This window comes from Myotis yumanensis, unplaced genomic scaffold, assembly GCF_028538775.1.
Source record: "Myotis yumanensis isolate MYYU_CA2020_CCGP unplaced genomic scaffold, mMyoYum1.0.hap1 SCAF_6, whole genome shotgun sequence".
NCBI classification, from domain to species: Eukaryota; Metazoa; Chordata; class Mammalia; order Chiroptera; family Vespertilionidae; genus Myotis; species Myotis yumanensis.
The window spans coordinates 69,008,457-69,027,488 of NW_027223757.1; the positions used below are offsets into that span (position 1 = coordinate 69,008,457).

Consider the following 19,032-nt stretch of genomic DNA (forward strand, 5'->3'; position numbering starts at 1 on the left):
TTTATTCAATCATTATTCATTGAACACATTTTCTTGGGTCCTCTCTCTATGCTAGTCACTAGCATATACTTGCATATATGCTAGGCGAGATGCGTTAAATGTAAATAAGACAACATTTGTCCCTGCCTTCAAAGCACTTGCATTATAGGCTACTAAGGAACTGAGATATGCAAGCATTTGAAATAAAACTTATTAGCATTATGATAGGGTAAGAAGAGAGCACATCTTTTGAGGGAAAATCAGAGGTTTGTTTACTTCAATATTAAATCATTTAAGACTAGGTCAATGCCAGTCACATAGAAAATGCAAATGCATATTCATGGGATGAATATAGGTGTGAATGAATAAATACTATCAGTAACCTATTATTAATTAAAAACCAATTTTTCTTAGGTATGAAACTAAATATTTCAAACTTCTTTTGTGCAGGTCTCAGCCTATTGATAATGATGTTATTGACTAGGAATGCCTGGCACTCACTATTCTGCTAGGAATGTCGGGGCCACTCGGGCAGGTACTACCAGTTGGGAAAACCACAGACATTTCCCCTACCAAAGCCCATGCGGCAGCTGGACTGGCCCTTCTTATATGGTTGTAAGACGAATCTCAGTAACGACCATCAGGGACCTTGTGAAAACGAGTTTCATTAGCACAAATCCTGAAGAATACAAGGCACGAGCAGGCCACATGGCAAGGTCACATCTTAGGTAAAGAGATAGAGAGCAGACCTGCGGTTCAGCCTGGCTTGGGGTCGAGGGTGGGGTGGGGTGCATAAAGTTTCACAAGTTCACTCTTTTTGTGAATTTAAAACGTAATAGCAGGAATTTAACACCTTTCGTACCGCTCACGAGTTTTCTCTAATTTTTCACGCCCATGGAAAAAGGAGCGAATCTAGATACTTATGTAAATTTTGTTTGGTCCCTCTTCATAGAGGAAAATGTTTTACGCAGTACCATACGTTAAAAAAGTACTAGGAACTTTAATTGTTTAATTGTTTTTGTAAATAAAAATGTTATAATTGTTGAAAAACGACACCTAAAGTGCATTATGATGATTTAAATAACGTGCAGTTTGCCCGAAAACATGTGGTCCCTGGCATATGTCTTAGAGATTTCTATGCGATATGAAAGGTGTTAAATGCCTGAAGGGGAAAGCAGGGTCACACAAAAGGTCAGTTATCTGGGTTACCTAGGACTTTCTATAAAGAGGAGTTTCATGTGTTTGGAAGCCTGTTTTTTTATCTAGTTATGTAGCTGGCGATGTGTTTGTTAAAAATAATGCCATTGAAGTGGATGCCTTGGTGATCTAAAGCTTAACGTTAGGCACTGTCGCCAAAGTGGAAATAAATAAAAACCTAATTGTCAGACCCTCACTATAGCACTTTACTGCATATTTTTTACAAAAATCTGGAAACACCCACATACACATACAGACACATACATCCTGTCATTGAGCCTCATCAGGGTTAATGATATTATTCAAGGTCACATTTAAGTAGGAGCAATTAAGGGAAAGAACCTGTCTATGAATCTAGGTCTGTCTGCAGCAAAAGTTTTTTTCATTCATTATTCTGCACAGTAAGCAAAATTAAATTTTGACAAGTGTGGACACTATCCATCTTTATTATATTTTTTATCCTGTGCATTTGACTAGACATGCAATAAACATTTAAAATATGTTAACTTATATGACTAATTGAGTTTTTCATTTTTGCACGTTTCAGATGCAGCTTTTCTCTTGGTTACACCGACAGATTCTGTATTCTCAGTGTTGGAAATTGCTTAGGAAACCAGAGTACATCACTGCATGGCCTCTGCCAGGTCCATTTGCACAGCTGTAACTGTAGCTGTCTGCAAATATATGAAAGAAACATCTGTGAAATAGAAAGTGAAGATTGTAAATCTATGCCCTGCAAAAATGGAGCAACCAGTATTTTAAATGGCTATTTCTTCTGCACGTGTGTCCCTGGATTTACAGGCAAGTATTTCTTAAGAAATCAAATTCTCTATTGGAAATGTTAATACATTTATTTAACATAACTCAGAAGTGTCTAATGATTGGTGTAGCCTGCTTTCTCATTTGGCAAAGTAAAAATATGTTCACTTTGGAATAATAGAATTGCTTCTTCATGCAATTACATTGCTGACTACACAGCCTTGGCTCATGCAAATGAGGCTAATAAGGCCAGGCTCTACCATTTACAATATGATGTATATGTCAAAGGTCTGAATAGAAAAACAGACTCCATAACCTCCCGATAATTTTGCCTAAACAGCTTTAGTACTGCCCTTCAACCTCATCGTTGGCTGCCTAAGCACATTGAGAACCTTTTTTTTTTTAGTTTGAAAATAAAAGTTGGTTTCAGTATTTTCTAGGTCAGTTTTATGACCCAGCATTAATAAGATTAGAAAAATAAAATCACTAACATACTATATCCTCTGTAAAGTCATAGATGAGATTCACAGTGTCTATGTAGTAGTAAAGCAGTTTTTGACATAAAAATGTAAGATATTAAGCATTCAAATTTTGTTACTTGCAAGTTTATGCTTGGCCTTTTATAAAGTGATTGTTCATAATCATTTTAAAAATTCTTTATTATAATTGCCTTATAGAAAGCAGTAGGGAAGCCATACACGAAGAAAATAATATTGTCACTATTAAATCATAACTAACTTTCAGTAAAATATTTTTTTAAGTTTGATATTTCATTTTATTGAACAGACCCAACTCTAAAAGTTATTTGGATTTCCATCTTAAAATGAAAATCAGTTTCCCTATTTGATATTTAAAGTACTATGCTGAAAGTTCTGGAGGCAATTTAAAAAGATAAGTTCTAAAAATGGAAATGGCACTATCATTGGAATAAATATATTGTCATCCAGATTAGCTTTTAAAAGATGAAAATATTTGAGTGCACAAATTTTGGTAGTCTTGCTAAAAAGTTGGTACCATTACATCATATTTCTCATTCCAAACATATTCTTAGTAAGAATAAAATAGCATACAGTGTGCTAGAATTGTTGAAACACAGTTATCTGCCTTAGGGAAAAAAATATATATATATACCTGTTTTTATAACATAGTATCTCCTCTGAAATTTTGTGATAATATAGCCTTAAGCATCAGTTATACATAAAATAGAATAAATTAAATTTTACTTTTCTTAATATAATTACAAAGAGTAAACATTTGATGTTTTCATAGACTATATATACATATGCTTAAACTTATGTACATACTTATAATCAGTGAGCAAGCTATTATTTTATTAAGACTGTATTTTGGTTATAATAATATGAACATTAAATATGTGTTATACATTAAATATATATAAATATGTGTTATTTGTTTTTCATATGGGTAAATGACACACCTATGCAATACTTACCATTGGTTTATAATGGAAACTTGGTACAACTCACTTCCCAGCTGGGAATAAAAATATGATTACTTTTAATTTATTTTTCAAATTAAACGCAATTTAAGATTTATCAGCCTATATGATCCAGAAGACTGGTATTTTCTATGAGGTCTATTTTCCCCAGATTGGAAAGAGCTTTGTGGGTATCAGTCCTACTTCTAAACTCGTCGCACAGTAACAGGGAATTTGCTCTCTTGAGAGTGGTTATGTCTTAGGAGAAGGGTCTGAAAAGAATCATTTAAAAGGTGTTTTAATCTAGATGATGCACAGAAACAATGGACAGATGAGCCTTTTACAAAGAAATTGTATGCCCATGGCATGACTACTCACTGTGATCTTACCGGTTAGGAATTTATGATCAGATCTGTGTGTTTTTAGAAGTTTTGTTTTCAGTCTTACAGGTTTGGGTTTACTTTTTACAAAAACATGAAAAATGCTCCTTCTTATGTTATACTCTGAAATATTTAAAATAACATGTTTTAAAAGGATGCAAAAATTTCTAAGAGTTTGCTAGCAATTAAAAAAATAAACATATCTGTTTATTGCTTTTAGGAAGGTTAGTTGTTCTATAATCTTAACAGCTCCCAGGGTTTTATTTACTCGATTTACTAACTTGTATTATTTGATATAAGTATTAATATCATTTTGGCATTTAAAATTTTAATTGTCACAGAGTAATAATTTTATTCGAGGCAATGTTTTGCTCTTCGTTTTCTTTAATTTTGTTTCTTTGTTAATCCTTACCATATTTGAGAGGTAATATTAAAGAAAAAGCAATGGGAAAGAGGGGAGTTAGGTGCTTGTTGCTCTGGAAGATTTCTACCTATCCTTTGTGGGTTTATACTTAAACTTCTCCAAAAAAATACACAGAAAATATGTAACTTTTAAAATGACAAAGGAATTGCAGACTCACTGACAGCAGTGTTGTTAATGTGATTGGACAACAGCTCTTTAGCTATAGAACTACACATTTTTTTTCAGATTCTCATTTCATTCTAAAGTCTGGTTTAACCTAAACTCATTAAAATGCAAAAGCTATGCAAACCAATGTTTGCATAATTATAAAATAATTTAGTAAATGTTGCATTTCAGGAAGAAAAAGGTTATGTGCAGGATTTAATTAGTGATCTGGCAACACAAAATATTCAACATTGGTTTTAACTGTATGAACATCTGGGATTTTCTCCAAAAGAACTAGATTTCTAAAGGTCAAGCATTTATATTAAAGTACTATAAAATAACTATCTTGTAATAAGGAGGATGAGCAGCTTTTCATCAGAAGTAGTACAAATTAACTTCCCAGGGGAAGGGGCCAAATAAATTTTTATTTCACAAGATATTTATTCTGATATATTTATCATTTATGCTGAGTTCATTTGTACACTGCGGAGTATTCAAACACAATCTTATATAATACAAGCCTAATATGCTAAGTGTCCAATTGTACAATTGTTTGACCAGTCACTAGGATGTGCACTGACCACCAGGGGGCAGACACTCTGGTAGGTTAGCTTGCTGCTGTGGTCCCGCCTATTGGGACTGAGTGAGATGGGTTGGACACGCCCTGGAGCCCTCCCATCACCCCTCCCTGGCCCGATCGTGCACCAGTCAGGTCCCTTGGTCTGGCCAGTGCCCTTCACAATCTGGGACCGCTTGGTGGATGTCAGAGAGCTGGTTTCAGCCCGATCCCCACAGGCCAGGCCAAGGGACCCAACTGGTGCACGAATCCATGCCCCAGGCCTCTAGTTAAAATCCTATATAATAAAATGCTAAAGCAACTGAACGGCAGAATGACCAGTTGCTGTGACGTACACTAACCATCAGGGGGCAGACGCTCAACACAGGAGCTGCCTCCTGGTGGTCAGTACGCTCCCACAGGGGGAGCACCGCTCAGCCAGGAGCCAGGCTCACGGATGGCAAGCACAGTGGCAGTGGCGGGAGCCTCTCCCTTCTCTGCAGCAGTGCTAAGGATGTCCAACTGCTGACTTAAGCCCGTTCCCCTTGAAAAGTGGGTGTAAACCATCAGTCGGACATCCTCCCAGACTATGAGAGGTCATAGGCCAGACTGAGGGGACCCCCGCCCCAAGTGCACAAATTTTGTGTACCAGGCCTCTAGTATAAGCATAAATGTCAACCACTATTGGATAAAGTAGCTAAAGGAGAAGTGGATTTTGGTTTTGCTTCAGCTAGAGACAATCATCTTGACAGAGCACTGTACTTCTTTTTCAATTTTCCATTCTATAGGTTGGTATTATATTTCTTCTTTTTCTGCTTGTCCCACATTAATGAGAATATTGAATGGATCTTGAGCTCCCTGAGAGAAACCCAATATATTAACAGAAAGTGGTAACATGGCTATATATGACTCCTTTAGTTGTTCCAGGCTTTATTTAATTTCATTTTTAAAAATTTTCCCACTGTTGTTAAAAAAATATCAATAAGCCAACTTCCACCAAACATTAGAACAAACAAAAAACCCCCACCAAGCCATAAACCTCAGTATCTGTTTCTAATCACATCAAATATCAAGAAGTCCAAGACTACAAAGCATTAAAAACATGTGTGCCTTAATTTTGGTGTGAAACTACACAGCATAAATAGGTTACGTGTTACTGAAAACTAATTTTGGTATTTTTTCTTTTTATTCAAAACATTTTTAGTTTTTTAAAAGAAAAAATACTACTCATTATTTAGGATTTTTTTTTAATTTAAATGAATTGCTACTCATTACTCAGGATTTTATTTTTTATTTAAATGAATTTAAATAAAATTGAAAATATACTTTATAAATATTAAATAAGTCACACTTTAAGATTTTTGCACATACTGATCTTTGTATTTTTTGTTTTGTTTGTTTGTTTTGTTTTGTTTTCTCTAACCTGAAGAATGAGTAGTTAAAACCAAGTTTGGGAGAAATCATGTCAAAATGGAAGTTATGTGAGTCATATTAATGGTTAATATGCAACAGCCCCAAGGTTCAGTATCACAGGCATGACTTTTAAATAAAGATAAGGAACCTACTATTAATTTTCCTAGAAATAACTTTTCTTTGTTTTACATGTTTAGTGCAAGTCAATAGAAAATTATTCTTTATTATATACTAGTGGCCCTTTGCATGAAATTTGTGCACGGGGGAGGGGTTGTTCCTCAGCCCAGCCTGCACTCTCTCCAATCTGGGACCCCTCGAAAGATGTTCTACTGCCGGTTTAAGGGATCGGGCCGAAACCGGCAGTTGGACATCCCTCTCCCAATCCAGGACTGCTGGATTTGGAGCGTGGGGCAGCCTGGGTGAGGGGCTGATGGCTGTTTAAAGGCTGGCCACACCCCCTTCAGGGTAGTGGTCCCCCCTGGAGTGACTGGCCAGCCTTGGTGAAGAGCTGATGGCTGTTTGCAGGCTGGCCAAGCCCCCCAGCGGGACCCTCTACCCCATGGGGGTGTGGCCAGCCTGGGTTAGGACTGATGGCTGTTTGCAGGCTGGTCAGGGCCCCGGGCAACCCAGTCTCCCAGACCCTCCTTGAGCGGAGGCCACAGCAGCTGGAAGCAGGTATCTGGGATTTATTTATCTTCTATAATTGAAACTTTGTAGCCTTGAGCGGAGGCCACAGCCAGCCAGGGCAGGCGGGAGCTTGACTTCCTCCATCGCCAGGGGCAACCCAAGCCTCCTGTTTGCTCCAGCTCCATGGCCACGGACATCCTGGTTGGTTTTATTTGCATACTCACTCCTGATTGGCTTTTGGGGGTGGCTTGTGGGCGTGACTTGTGGGCATGGCTTGTGGGCGTGGCTTGTGAGTGTAGCAGAGGTATAGTCAATTTGCATGTTTCTTTTTTATTAGATAAGATAATCTGCTATCAATAATATAAAAAGAGAAATATTTCTGTTCAAAAGTAACAACTTCAAAAGCTGTCTTCAAGGCTGAAGGCACTCCTGTCAGGGATACTTTTCTTCACAGGCTGGTGGAATTGACTAGATTCCCATATTGTTGAAGTAAATGAAAAAAACAAAATATGTTAATTATTGAAACAATCATCTTTATTAGATCAAATAGATTTTTGTTATAAATACTTATTCTACATTTATATGTGCTTTATCTAAATATATGCTAATGTGTTTGTATATGTTTTTTATTTATATACTAGTGGCCCGGTGCACGAAATTCATGCACGGGGGAGGGTATGTTCCTCAGCCTGGCCTGCACCCTCTCCAATTTGGGACCCCTCGAAGGATGTCCTACTGCCAGTTTACAGGGATCAGGCCTAAACCAGCAGTTGGACATCCCTCTCGCAATCCGGGACTGTTGGCTCCTAACCTCTCACCTTCCTGCCTGCCTGCCTGATTGCCTCTAACCACTCTGCCTGCTGGCCTGCTCGCCCCCAACTGACACCCCCCACTGCTGGCCTGCTTGCCCCCAAATGCCCCCCTGCCAGCCTGATCACCCCAAACTGCCCCCCCCCCCCCCCGCTGGCCTGCTCGCCCCTACTTTCCCTCCTCACTGGCCTGCTCATCCCCAACTGTCCCCCTGCTGGCCTGCTCACTCCAAACTGCCCTCCTGCTGTCCTGATCATCTCCAACTGACCCCCACTGATGGCCTGCTTGCTCCCAGATGGCCCCCCCTGCTGGTCTGCTTACCCCCAATGGCCCCACCCCCCACCAGCCTGATCACCCACAACTGCCCTCCCCTCTTGGCCTCTAACCGCCTCTACCTCAGCCACGCCACCATGGCTTTGTCCAGAAGAACATCTGGAAGTTCTCCTGGAAGGTCTCCCAGTCTAATTAGCATATTACTCTTTTATTAGTATAGATATATTTGTCTGTAAATATGATTATGATTGCAGATATAAGTAGGACCAGGTAAAATTTTATAGAATGGGCCTTTTATTACAGATGGTTTGCCATGTATGCATTTTTTCTAAAGAAGTAAAAATTACTTTAAAAAATGTTTCAGGAAGACTTTGAGAAATTTACAGTATCTGCTTTTCTTCCAAGAAAGTTGTCACTTTTATGCCAGAGTGAGAATTATTTGTACGCTTTGTATGTCAGCATTGGGCCACTGTGACTGGGGGGCACTTAGCTTGACTTGAGAGTAATTATCTTGCTCACTGGCTGGGGGGGAGGGTGTGTGGCAGAGGAGCTAAATACTCGGTTCTGGATTATTCATAGATTGCTGGCTTTCTGGATTGATTGTGCAAGCCCCTCCTTTTATTGATGTCCACCTTCTATTGACAGACATCTACCCTGGAAGAGAAATGAGATGAAACTCTCTTTCTTTTCATTGTAAAAAGCATTTGAATTTCTAAGGTATGATAAGGCCACCCAGCCATCCACAGTCAAGGTACACATTTTCATGGAGGATGTTCCCACTCTTGAATAAATTAAAACAATTTATTTATTTTAATTTAAACTTTCTTCTATAACTGTTTTCTTATTACTTAAAAGCTAGTTTTTTGGAAACTTCTTCCAAATCTTCTCAAGCTTTATATGTCCTTGAAATGAATTCATAAATTAGAATTGAGCCCAGCTGGTGTGACTCAGTGGTTTAGCATCGACCTATGAACCAGGAAGTCACAGTTTGATTCCAGATCTGGCCACATGCCAGGGTTGTGGGCTTGATCCCCAGTACGTGGCGTGTAGGAGGCAGCCAATCAATGATTCTCTCTCATCACTGATGTTTCTATCTCTCTCCCTCTCCTTTCCTCTCTGAATCAGTAAGAATATATTTTAAACAGAGAGAGAGAGAGAGAGAGAGAGAGAAGAGTATATATGTTTGTAAATAAGAAAACATGTATTTGATGCTCTTAGAAAGTCTTATTTTCTTTCATTAAAACTTGTGCAGTATAGGGAACTCCATAGATTCTCTTAATTTGAAGAAAGTTAGAGGGAAAGGTACTAATTCAGAGTTCCTTGGGAAAATGTATCACTTATATATTTTTTATGTTTATTTTTTAAATTAAAAAACTTAAATATTTTCTATTCAGAAAATATATTGGATCTAAATATCTTCTATAATTTTAACCCTAAAATATCAATTTAAGTATTTTAAAAATGGTTAGGATGTCTGTTTTTTTTAAATAAGTTAGGTTATTGGAGTTCTACATGTTACTGGATCACCTGGGGTAATTTTCTGATTGGAAAATTAAGAATTATAGTCAGAGGGGAGGACATGAGAATTTTTAAAGAACATATTCAATTTACTTTAGAAGCCGAACCTCTCTTATCATGTGACTTGTTTTGTATGTTTGTTAAACTATATTATCACAGAAGCATTGCTGCTATTGGGACAAACAGTGACAGTTGATTCGGGTCATTTGAATGTCCACTGTCTGTTTTAATTTGTATGTTCGTTTTGACTCTGTCATATGCTCAAACTTCAGTGGAAGTCATGAGAACCTATTATTTTTGCCTGCTCCCTCCTTTACGTTGGAAATATTCTTTTTTACTCAGAGGGACCTTAACTTTGATGTAAGGGATTGTTTCCGTTGCCAACTTTTTTCTTCCTTGCCCAGTAAGAGAGTTGTTGTGAACTCTTCAGTGATGCCTTCCCCAAGATATTTGCAGATGTGGTTGGTAAAGTCATTTCATCCCCGACCTTTGCATGTCAGGTGCTGGGGTGCCCGGGTGCCGCCTTGCCTGTGCCCTGGCTCTCCGATCGCGATGGCAGGTCATGGGGCCACAGGCAAGGTGGCACCTCCTATTGCGATCATCGCCTGGGGGGCGGGCAAAGGTGGCCCCAGTTCTCCCATCCCGCCTTTGCCCTGCCACCCATCTCTTGCCTGCCGCCTGGGTTTCCGGTCACCATTCTTCCATCCTTCTCCTTTCGCCTCCCATCACTGCGCCTATGTATGCAAATTAACTGCCATCTTTCTTGGCAGTTAATTTGCATATCGCCCTGATTAGCCAATGGGAAGTGTAGCGAAGGTATGGTCAATTACCCTTTTTGTCTTTTATTAGATAGGATAGTAGAGAAATGGATGACATGGATCACAGAGTGTAAAACAGAGCAAATATTCAGGGATCTACAGGCAGATTATTGGAATTGAGTGGTAGAAATCCTGTTATCCACCCCATTAACTTTACATGTTAGCGATAGTCACATAGAAATTTTGTGATCAATCCAACTTTGAACTATTTTCATCAGTGAAATTGTCAGGCTCTTCAAAATACAAAAATTCTGTACTATTTTACCTTTCATTATAATCTTGTTTTAAAGGATGTTATGGAATTAATAATTCATTTCATAGTAACTTAGATATTTAATGCTTATAGTTGCACTTCTATCAATTTCTCATTGTACCAAAATTTAAAATGATTTTTATCAGGTATTCTAAAGATAGGAACTTTTCTTTTTATAATTAACACTATAGGCCCGGTGCACGAATTCATGTATGTAGGGGTAAGGGGGTTCCTCAGCTCGGCCTGCAAATTCTCGCAATCTTGGACCCCTCTGGGGATGTCTGACTGCTGGTTTAGGCCCAATCCCACAGTCGGACATCCCTCTCGCAATCCGGGACTGGTGTCTCCTAACCGCTCGCCTGACTGCCTGCCTGATTGCTCCTAACCACTCTGCCTGCCTGCCTGATCACCTCTAACTCCTCTCCTATCCACCTGATCTCCCCTAACCACCTCTGCCTTGGCTCTGCCACCATGGCTTCATCCAGAAGGACATCCGGAAGGTCGTTCAGCTGTCCAGTCTAATTAGCATATTACACTTTTATTATTATAGATTCTATTCCATTCAACCAACATTCTTTCTAAATAACTAAGTGCCACATGTCATTTGGAACTACTTCTGCTCCTTCCTGCACAAATTAAATCCCTTGCTTGTTCTTACACCTTAAATGGGGACTTAATTAAAAAAATGTCTTTATTGAAATTTTAGAGAGAGGAAGAGAGATAAAAAAAGATTAAAAAAATGTATCAGCTGCCTCCTGCATTCCCCTTACTGGGGCTTGAGCCCCCAAACCCATCATGTGCCCTCACTAGGAATCAAACCAACGATCTCTTGGTACGCGGGTCGATGCTCAACCACTGAGCAATACCTACTGGGCAAGAGACTTTTTTACTTTATTCAAAAGAGATGGAGGTGGACTGTTTATGGTGTGAGTAAATGTTTATTTATATCTATTTTATACCCCCCAAATAATTCATCACAAAATCAATAGGCAAATAATGTGTTTGTGTGTGTTGTACATTTGTGTGTGTGTGTATATGTGTATGCATACATCCATACACACATGTATCTATCTGTTTGTGTTTGTGGGAAGGGAGTTGTAATACACAGCTGCTCAGGTGATTTTAGTGTTTTAAGTGATAAAAGTAAACCTGTCTATTTGTTGAAATTCTACCACTGTATGTGTTTTAAAGGCTTCTTTTTAGCAACACTTTCTAGAGCTTTTGATATTCTTGTGTGGCATTATAAATATAAATAACTTTTAGCTTCATACCTTAAGGTTCTTTTAAACCCTCATAATCTTTTCAGTGAGATTAAGATTTACTGAAAATTATGTCCAAGTTAGTAGCAATTATATTGCAGTGGGGGAGATACCTTAAAATTTGGAGAAAAATAGTATATTAGAAATTTCAATAATAACTCAAACAAATGAGAAAGGTTTCTCTTTAGCATTGTATATTCATGTATACCTATTATGCTGCATTATATTAACCAGAACTTACACTTTCATGAATCTTCACAAATATAACTGTGACCTAGAATAACTTCTTTTCTGAAGGTTTTCCTAAATTGTAGCACATGTATATATTGTTTTTAGACTAATTTTAATGATGAGTATCAATTACAGTTAAGGACATGTGACTTAGACCAAAATGTACTCTTATGTGGTACCTCAGAATACTACATTTAAAAATACTTCAAATGCATAGAAAATTACAATATATTAGCTTTTTTCTACTAGGTCAAAATTAATAAAGAAAAATAGTCTTTGATCAGCAATATTAAATTATCTCAGTGGCACTTTATTCTTCAGATATTTCAATTTAACAAAAAAGCAGAAGCCACAATGCTATATTCTCTTAGCAGTAAGAAACAGAAACATTATATACAGCATATATAATCTGGAATAAACTGGACAGGATAAGAAAATTTGTTTAGAGCCTTCTGCCACATCAGAATAGATTAGAGCATAGATACATGGGGATTCAGTAGCAAGAGGTTCAGTAGAAATATATCTTAATCTATATTATTACCTCTGTCTTTAGTTTTCAACGGTTTACTTTTGATGTGACTGGCATAGTTATTTTTATTTTGTTTAATTTTTTTTAATGTTTGGAGCTCACAGCATTTGTTGAATTTGTAGATTTATCTTTTTTACCATAAAGGGGACTTTTTAGACATTATTTGTTTCTAATGTTTTTAGTTAGTATTTCATTCTTTCTTTGTTGTGTTTTTCTGGGTCTCTGATGGTACAAATGCTAATACTTTTGTTATTGTCTCACAGTCTCTGAGTCTCTATATTTTTTCTATTGTTTTCTCTCTTCATTAAGATGGATTAGTTCTACTGCTCTATCTTTCCTCTGTCATCCTCATTCTGAATTGAACCTACACAGTGAAAATTTTTATTTTAATTATTTCATTTTTCAGTTGTAAAATTTCCATTTGGTTCATCATTTATCTTAAATTTATTAGCTGAGATTTTATTTTTCATTAGTTTTAGTAGTGTTTTCTATTACTTACTAGAGTATTTTTTAATGGCTGCTTTAAAGTCTTTGTCATATTAGTCCAATATCTCAACACTGGAATTGGCTGATTGGATTATCCATGAGCATTGATTTTTCTGATTCTCCAAGTGTTGAGTAATGTACATTGTGTCCGGGTCTTTAAAATAATATAGATGAGATGTTGTTACTAAAATTTTATTGAAAATAGTTGGGGCCCGGTGCACAAAATTTGTGCACGGGTTGAGGGTGGATCCCTCAGCCCAACCTGCACCCTCTCCAATCTGGGACCCCTCAGGGGAGCCCTCTCCAATATGGGAGATTTTGTCTGTCTTTGCAATCATATGAGCGAATTGTCTGAGACCCCAACCCAGTTTGGTTTGGTACTCACAGAATAATAGAGGTCTTTTTTTTTCTTTGCTCCATTGGTGGAGATTTCCTAGAAGTTGCAGGATATCGTCCTTTTAATTTTTCCTCGACACTCTAACTTTACTTATGTCTCTCACCTTTGCTTTCCCTCCATCCCTCACCCGCAACAGTAACTTGCTCCAGGCTCACTTTGCTCTAGTGTCTAGGTGATCACAAATGTGTCTGCTGTCAGAACTATGATTCCCAGCATTCCTGGTGCTCCCCGCGCTCTTGGTTTCTGCTTCTGGTCCAGGGGCTGCAGAAACGAAAAGGACTGGGAACTTCAGCCACCCCCAGGCCAGGCTGACAGGACCGAATACTCCAGTGGCATCCCTGGGACCCTGGCTGCTTGGCACCAGTGCACGTGTGAGCTGGCCACAGGCTTGGAGTGGGCGGGGTCCCGGGGACACCCACCGCGTCGCCCCGGCAACATGGTGGGCGGGCGTCCCACCCTGCCCCTGGCTGCTTGGCATCTGCACACGTGCATGCTGCCCACAGGCCCACCATCTTTGTCAGGTTAATTTGCATACTCATTCCTGATTGGCTGTTGGCATCATGAAGTGACAGTCAATTTCCATATTCCTCAATTATTAGTGTAGATTGGTATGTATTTTGTCTAAGCAATAAGTTGACCTGGTTAGGTTTGGCCACAAGTTTCGATCTGTTTTCTGTGGGTTGTGTTTCTAAACTTTTTCAGTTCAAAGTTTTGTTGTACTATTCAGATCTGTCCTGGATGTCTGCCACTAGTAGCCAGCTGGGGATCTGAGTGGTTTTCTGTCTGTTCTTTCTATTCTCTTTGCCTTTGATATGCTGAAGTCACATATCTGTGCAGCTCAGGAGTTAGTCTAGAAGTTCATTAAAAATTTGATCAGGTCTCTTAACTGATCTCTTACTTCTCTGCTATCTTCCTTGTGCATTCTAGTTTCCTGTAAGTCCTCTTTTCATTCCTCTTGCCAGAAAGCTGGGATATAATTACTGTGCTATTCACTTTAGCAGTTGTACTCTCATCTGAGACCAAGCAGCAAAACCACAAAGCAACAACATCTGGCCCCATCCTCTTGTAATCACAGATCTAGTGAACAGAAAATACCCCCTCCCCAGAGTTTTAGCTAATGTAGGCTACCATTACCATCAGTGGCCACCACTACCATGGGATTACTTAGAGGCTAGGGCAGGGGCTGAGGGAGAAAAGAAAAAAAAATGGGGCCTGGTATCTGTAATTCCCATGAGTATTAGGAAGTCCCCTTTCCCACTCTCTTCAGAACTAGAGGATTCTTACTGCAGCTGTCTCTGTTTTCACCCCTGTGCCCAATTCTCACACATTGCACTCAGGCTGTGGATATTAGAGGGGAGGGTTGAGAAGGAAGGATGGTAGATTCACTGCTATTTTGGTGTTAGTTTGAGTGTGGACTTCTACCCATTCTTCCTGCTATTATTTACTTTGGTGAGTTGTCAAACAGCTGCTGCATGCTCTCTATCTAGGTTTTATAGGTGCCTTCAATGGGAAAGACTGGGTAGAATGTGATAATTCCATGTGCATGGAACCAGAGCAGGTCCATTTTCATCTTATTGAGAAAGATGTCTCTGTTTTTATTTTTCCCACAAGCAGTTAAACTCCAGGAATTTATAGCATTTTAAAAAGATAATGAAAATAATTTTGACCCTTTAGTAATTTTATCACTTGTGATAAATTGCTTATCTTAAAATACACATTTCAAATAATTATAAAGGCAGTGAATGTTAAAATACATTTCATTTTCAAAATGTAACAGAATCAGCTGTTAAAGTGTATATACATTTTTGGGGGACACCCTGTATAACAGTATTTCATGATTTATTTTATAAAATGTGATCATACAACAATTATATTTTTAGTGGAATATATTTTACATTTTATTTTATAAGAGCTGTTTATTTATTTATTTATTTATTTATTTACTTATTTTAATTTTTTCCAGTTGAGTAATTCATTATTAAATAGTTCTAATTGTTTTCACTTAATAGCACTACCTATATCAGGATTCTCAATGCTATTATAGTATGTATTTGTCTAATCATACAAGCACTTACATATATATATATATATATATAAAGGTTAGTTCTCTCCCCACTTTTTCTGTTATTGTTCATATTCTTCTTTTTTAATTCCAGGCATTTTTCCATATGCATTTGAAATCATATTAGCCAACTACCTGCCAAAAATAACCTATTGGCATTATAACTTGAATTGCATGACACTTTACATTAATGTGTTAGGACTGAAAGTGTTATGATATTGAGTCTTTCCAAACAAAAGCATAATCTGCCTTTTTCTAGTAGACTCTAATTCCTTTGGATATTTATATTTTTGGTCTTTTAACAAGCAAAGAGATTTATTTCTTAGACTAAAGTATCTACCAATAACTTTGATAATTTTGTATGGGATTATGCTCAAATGTAGTCATCAATATTGTTGGTATTTTTACCATGACAGTATTTTAATGATGACATTTTATCTGCTTGAAAATCTTTCTAATGCAAGGTTACAAATATGGTTTGAAATAAGTTGGGATAAAAATAGAATACAGAGAACATTTTCAGCTTTGGATTCATAGTCATCTTGTAATAACTTTATTAAAATGCTGTTGTTTCTTCTCAGAACAAAATTATGCTGCTCACTACTAACCTGAGAAGATCCATAAAGGATCTGTGTTTTGTATGATAGCAGTTGTCTCATAAATGTGTGAGTAATATCAACAGAAGATATCTCTTCCTCTCAACTTAGGAGATCCACTTAATAGGTTTAACCTAGGCTCATTTTTTAAAGCTAAATTTGATAGGAAAAGAAAAAAATGTAGGAACTATGAGAGGGATATTTACTTCTATTGTGCTGAATTTTCCAGAACACTCTCCAGTCTCCATCATGCTGTTAGTTCAGCATAGTTTCTATGTTTGATACCCCCTTAATAGAAAGATTTGATGGCATCACTGTACACTCAGTTACTCAGGACAGAATTTCAATCTAAGTGTTTTCCTCAATTACAGTATTTTCCACACAGTGCATTTAAATTCTATGAACATACATCTGAGCTTTCCATTTCGAATAGCTCTGAATGCTACCATCTTCCATTGCTTCTGTTAAACCTTGGCCTAACATTTGAACATTTCCTGTACAGTTTCTGCATGATTCTCCCAAGAGGTCTCTTCGCTAATAATACAAATATTAAAACTATATATCTCCTATGATGCCCTTCAGTTATCAACTCCTTGGCTGCAGTAGCTTACTCATTATTAATTCAATAAATTTCTTTAAGATAGGGGCTATTTCAGTGATCTATGCCTTTCTTTCCATTCTAGTCAAAGCAACCACACTATCAGTGGCAACTTTTTCCATATAGGAGTCATTTATTGTGAAGAATATTTTTTTTCCAGCAGATATATCTTTCATTCAGTTGTCTTCTATACATTATGTCAAAAGCAAAACATGTCAAAAATAGCTATACTTAAAATTTTTAAAGTCTTTCACATTGAGGAATTTGTTCTAATGCTTGTTTCACCAAATTTTATTAATTTTTCCTATGTATCCTTTTGTCAGTATTTACAGACAATTGACTTTTAGTTGTCGTTCTAATAGTTTTTCTAATAGTTTTATAAATAAATGTGTGTTTTTTTAATTGTGGATTTTTGGGTTTTATTAAGTGAGAAATTACAAATAGAATTCTATGTGTTTAGAATTATTGGATGAAATTGTATAAAGTACTGAACTGAAAGTTGCATGCTTTTAAATGTTGCTGAGATTTTTCTAATTTTTATTTTCATATTTATGAAGTTTAGTTTTGAGATCTCTTATTGATTTTTATTGCTTTATTCAATCTACTAGTAAACATCTCAAAGCATTATTTTTCATAAGTGATAAGGATAAATACCCATATTTTAAATTGTGGTGTTTTTTTAATTTTGGGGGGCTGGAATTCTAATTATATTAGACTATATTTTTATCCATAGTGAGGCTAATATATTCAGATTTTGAGAAATATTGACAATGACATTTTATTTTTCACTTGTATTCTCATTACTATTAATTTCTTTTGACGGCATTTTTTGTTCTGTTTTTGATTTTGTGTTTTTGCTTGTCAATATTGTACAGGCAAATTTTATTAAATCCATAAAATATTCTTAAATCAACTTATTTGAACCTAGTTAACAATGAAAGGCATCACAATGTACTGAACTGTAGCAACCAATTTGGGGACCACAAGCATTTGGCAGCCACTATGGGCTTTCTTCTTTTTCCTTGGGGTCTCTTAAGTGTAATACATGCCCATGGATACCATATGGAATAAGTGAGCATATCTACATCAATCTGAATATGAAACATGTTTAGGACAAGAATCTATTATTTCTTATATTTAGATAAATGTACATATAAAAGGAGATTCTAATATTTTTCCTACATAATTGATTTTTATTTTCTGTGGTTATATTTCTCCATAAGTTTTAGACTTCTTATAGACTGCTAGAAGATGTGATTTACAGGGGGATTTGATTTCTCTTTTTTCACATTTTTTTATCTTTTATTCCAAATGATATATATCATGTAGGATTTGACTACTGATTATTATTGTGTTATATATGGTAACCTGAAACACAACCAGAGACTCAAATCATTCCAAACTCGTACACATTGCTGACAAGGGGCCATCCCCATGTACTCTGTCATCTCACTGTGGGACTATGTGACATGTGTCATCTCTCCTGCATTGAACTGTTTCTCAATAAGCTCACTTCCATGCATCCCCTCCCACCATCCCTCCCTGGCAGCTCTGCCAGAATGTTCTATGACTTATCATTGTTATTATTACATTTATCATGTGCCAATAAGCAAGTTCTAGGCAAGGGATATAGATTAATTCACTAAGAGATACACTGAAACATTCTCAGTGATATTGCTTTTTATTCAAATGTTAATGTAATGGTTATGGCAATCACAACATAAAATAAAATAAAATAAAATAAAATATCTCTAGTTTAATAATAGCTGGCTGTTAAATCACATAAATGTCTGAGAGCTCTCAGGGGAGTGTTAAAACTGAGCTGCTGAAACCAGCGGAGGAAAAAAAACAATCTGAGAGCCCTCTCCTCTCCCCTCCCCTCCCCTCCCCTCCTCTCCCCTCCCCTACCCTCCCCTCCCCTCCCCTCTCACATCCTCTCCTCTCCTCTCTTCTCTTCTCCTCTCCTCTCCTCTCCTCCTCTCTTTTTTTTTTTAAAGAGCACATCATAATGGAAAACATATACAATCTACAATCATAAATATATGGCCCTTGATATTTTATATAGATTATTTAATACATGTATAGAAATCTTTTTTTTTCAAAGTAAGCATGATGAAGATCTCTCAAACTAATGGAGTTATAAAATATAAAAGTAATTTTGGTAAAGTTTTATTATAATATTATTTAAAAATATTTTCTATGGAATGCAGCAAAGTATTAGTGATTGAAGATTTAGTTTTAGAGAAAAAATGATGTATGGCTTATGGATGTAAATAATTTGGAGT

The 19,032-nt window shown here is 36.9% G+C and overlaps 1 protein-coding gene across 1 annotated transcript in view; it reads left to right on the forward strand.

The window, feature by feature from the left end:
* The window catches only part of EYS (eyes shut homolog), a 1,239,289-nt gene that overhangs the window by 115,042 nt on the left and 1,105,215 nt on the right, over window positions 1-19,032 (forward strand). Inside the window, 1 exon segment of the mRNA XM_070419099.1 lies at window positions 1,724-1,981. Within this exon segment, the coding sequence (XP_070275200.1) occupies window positions 1,724-1,981 (258 nt within the window).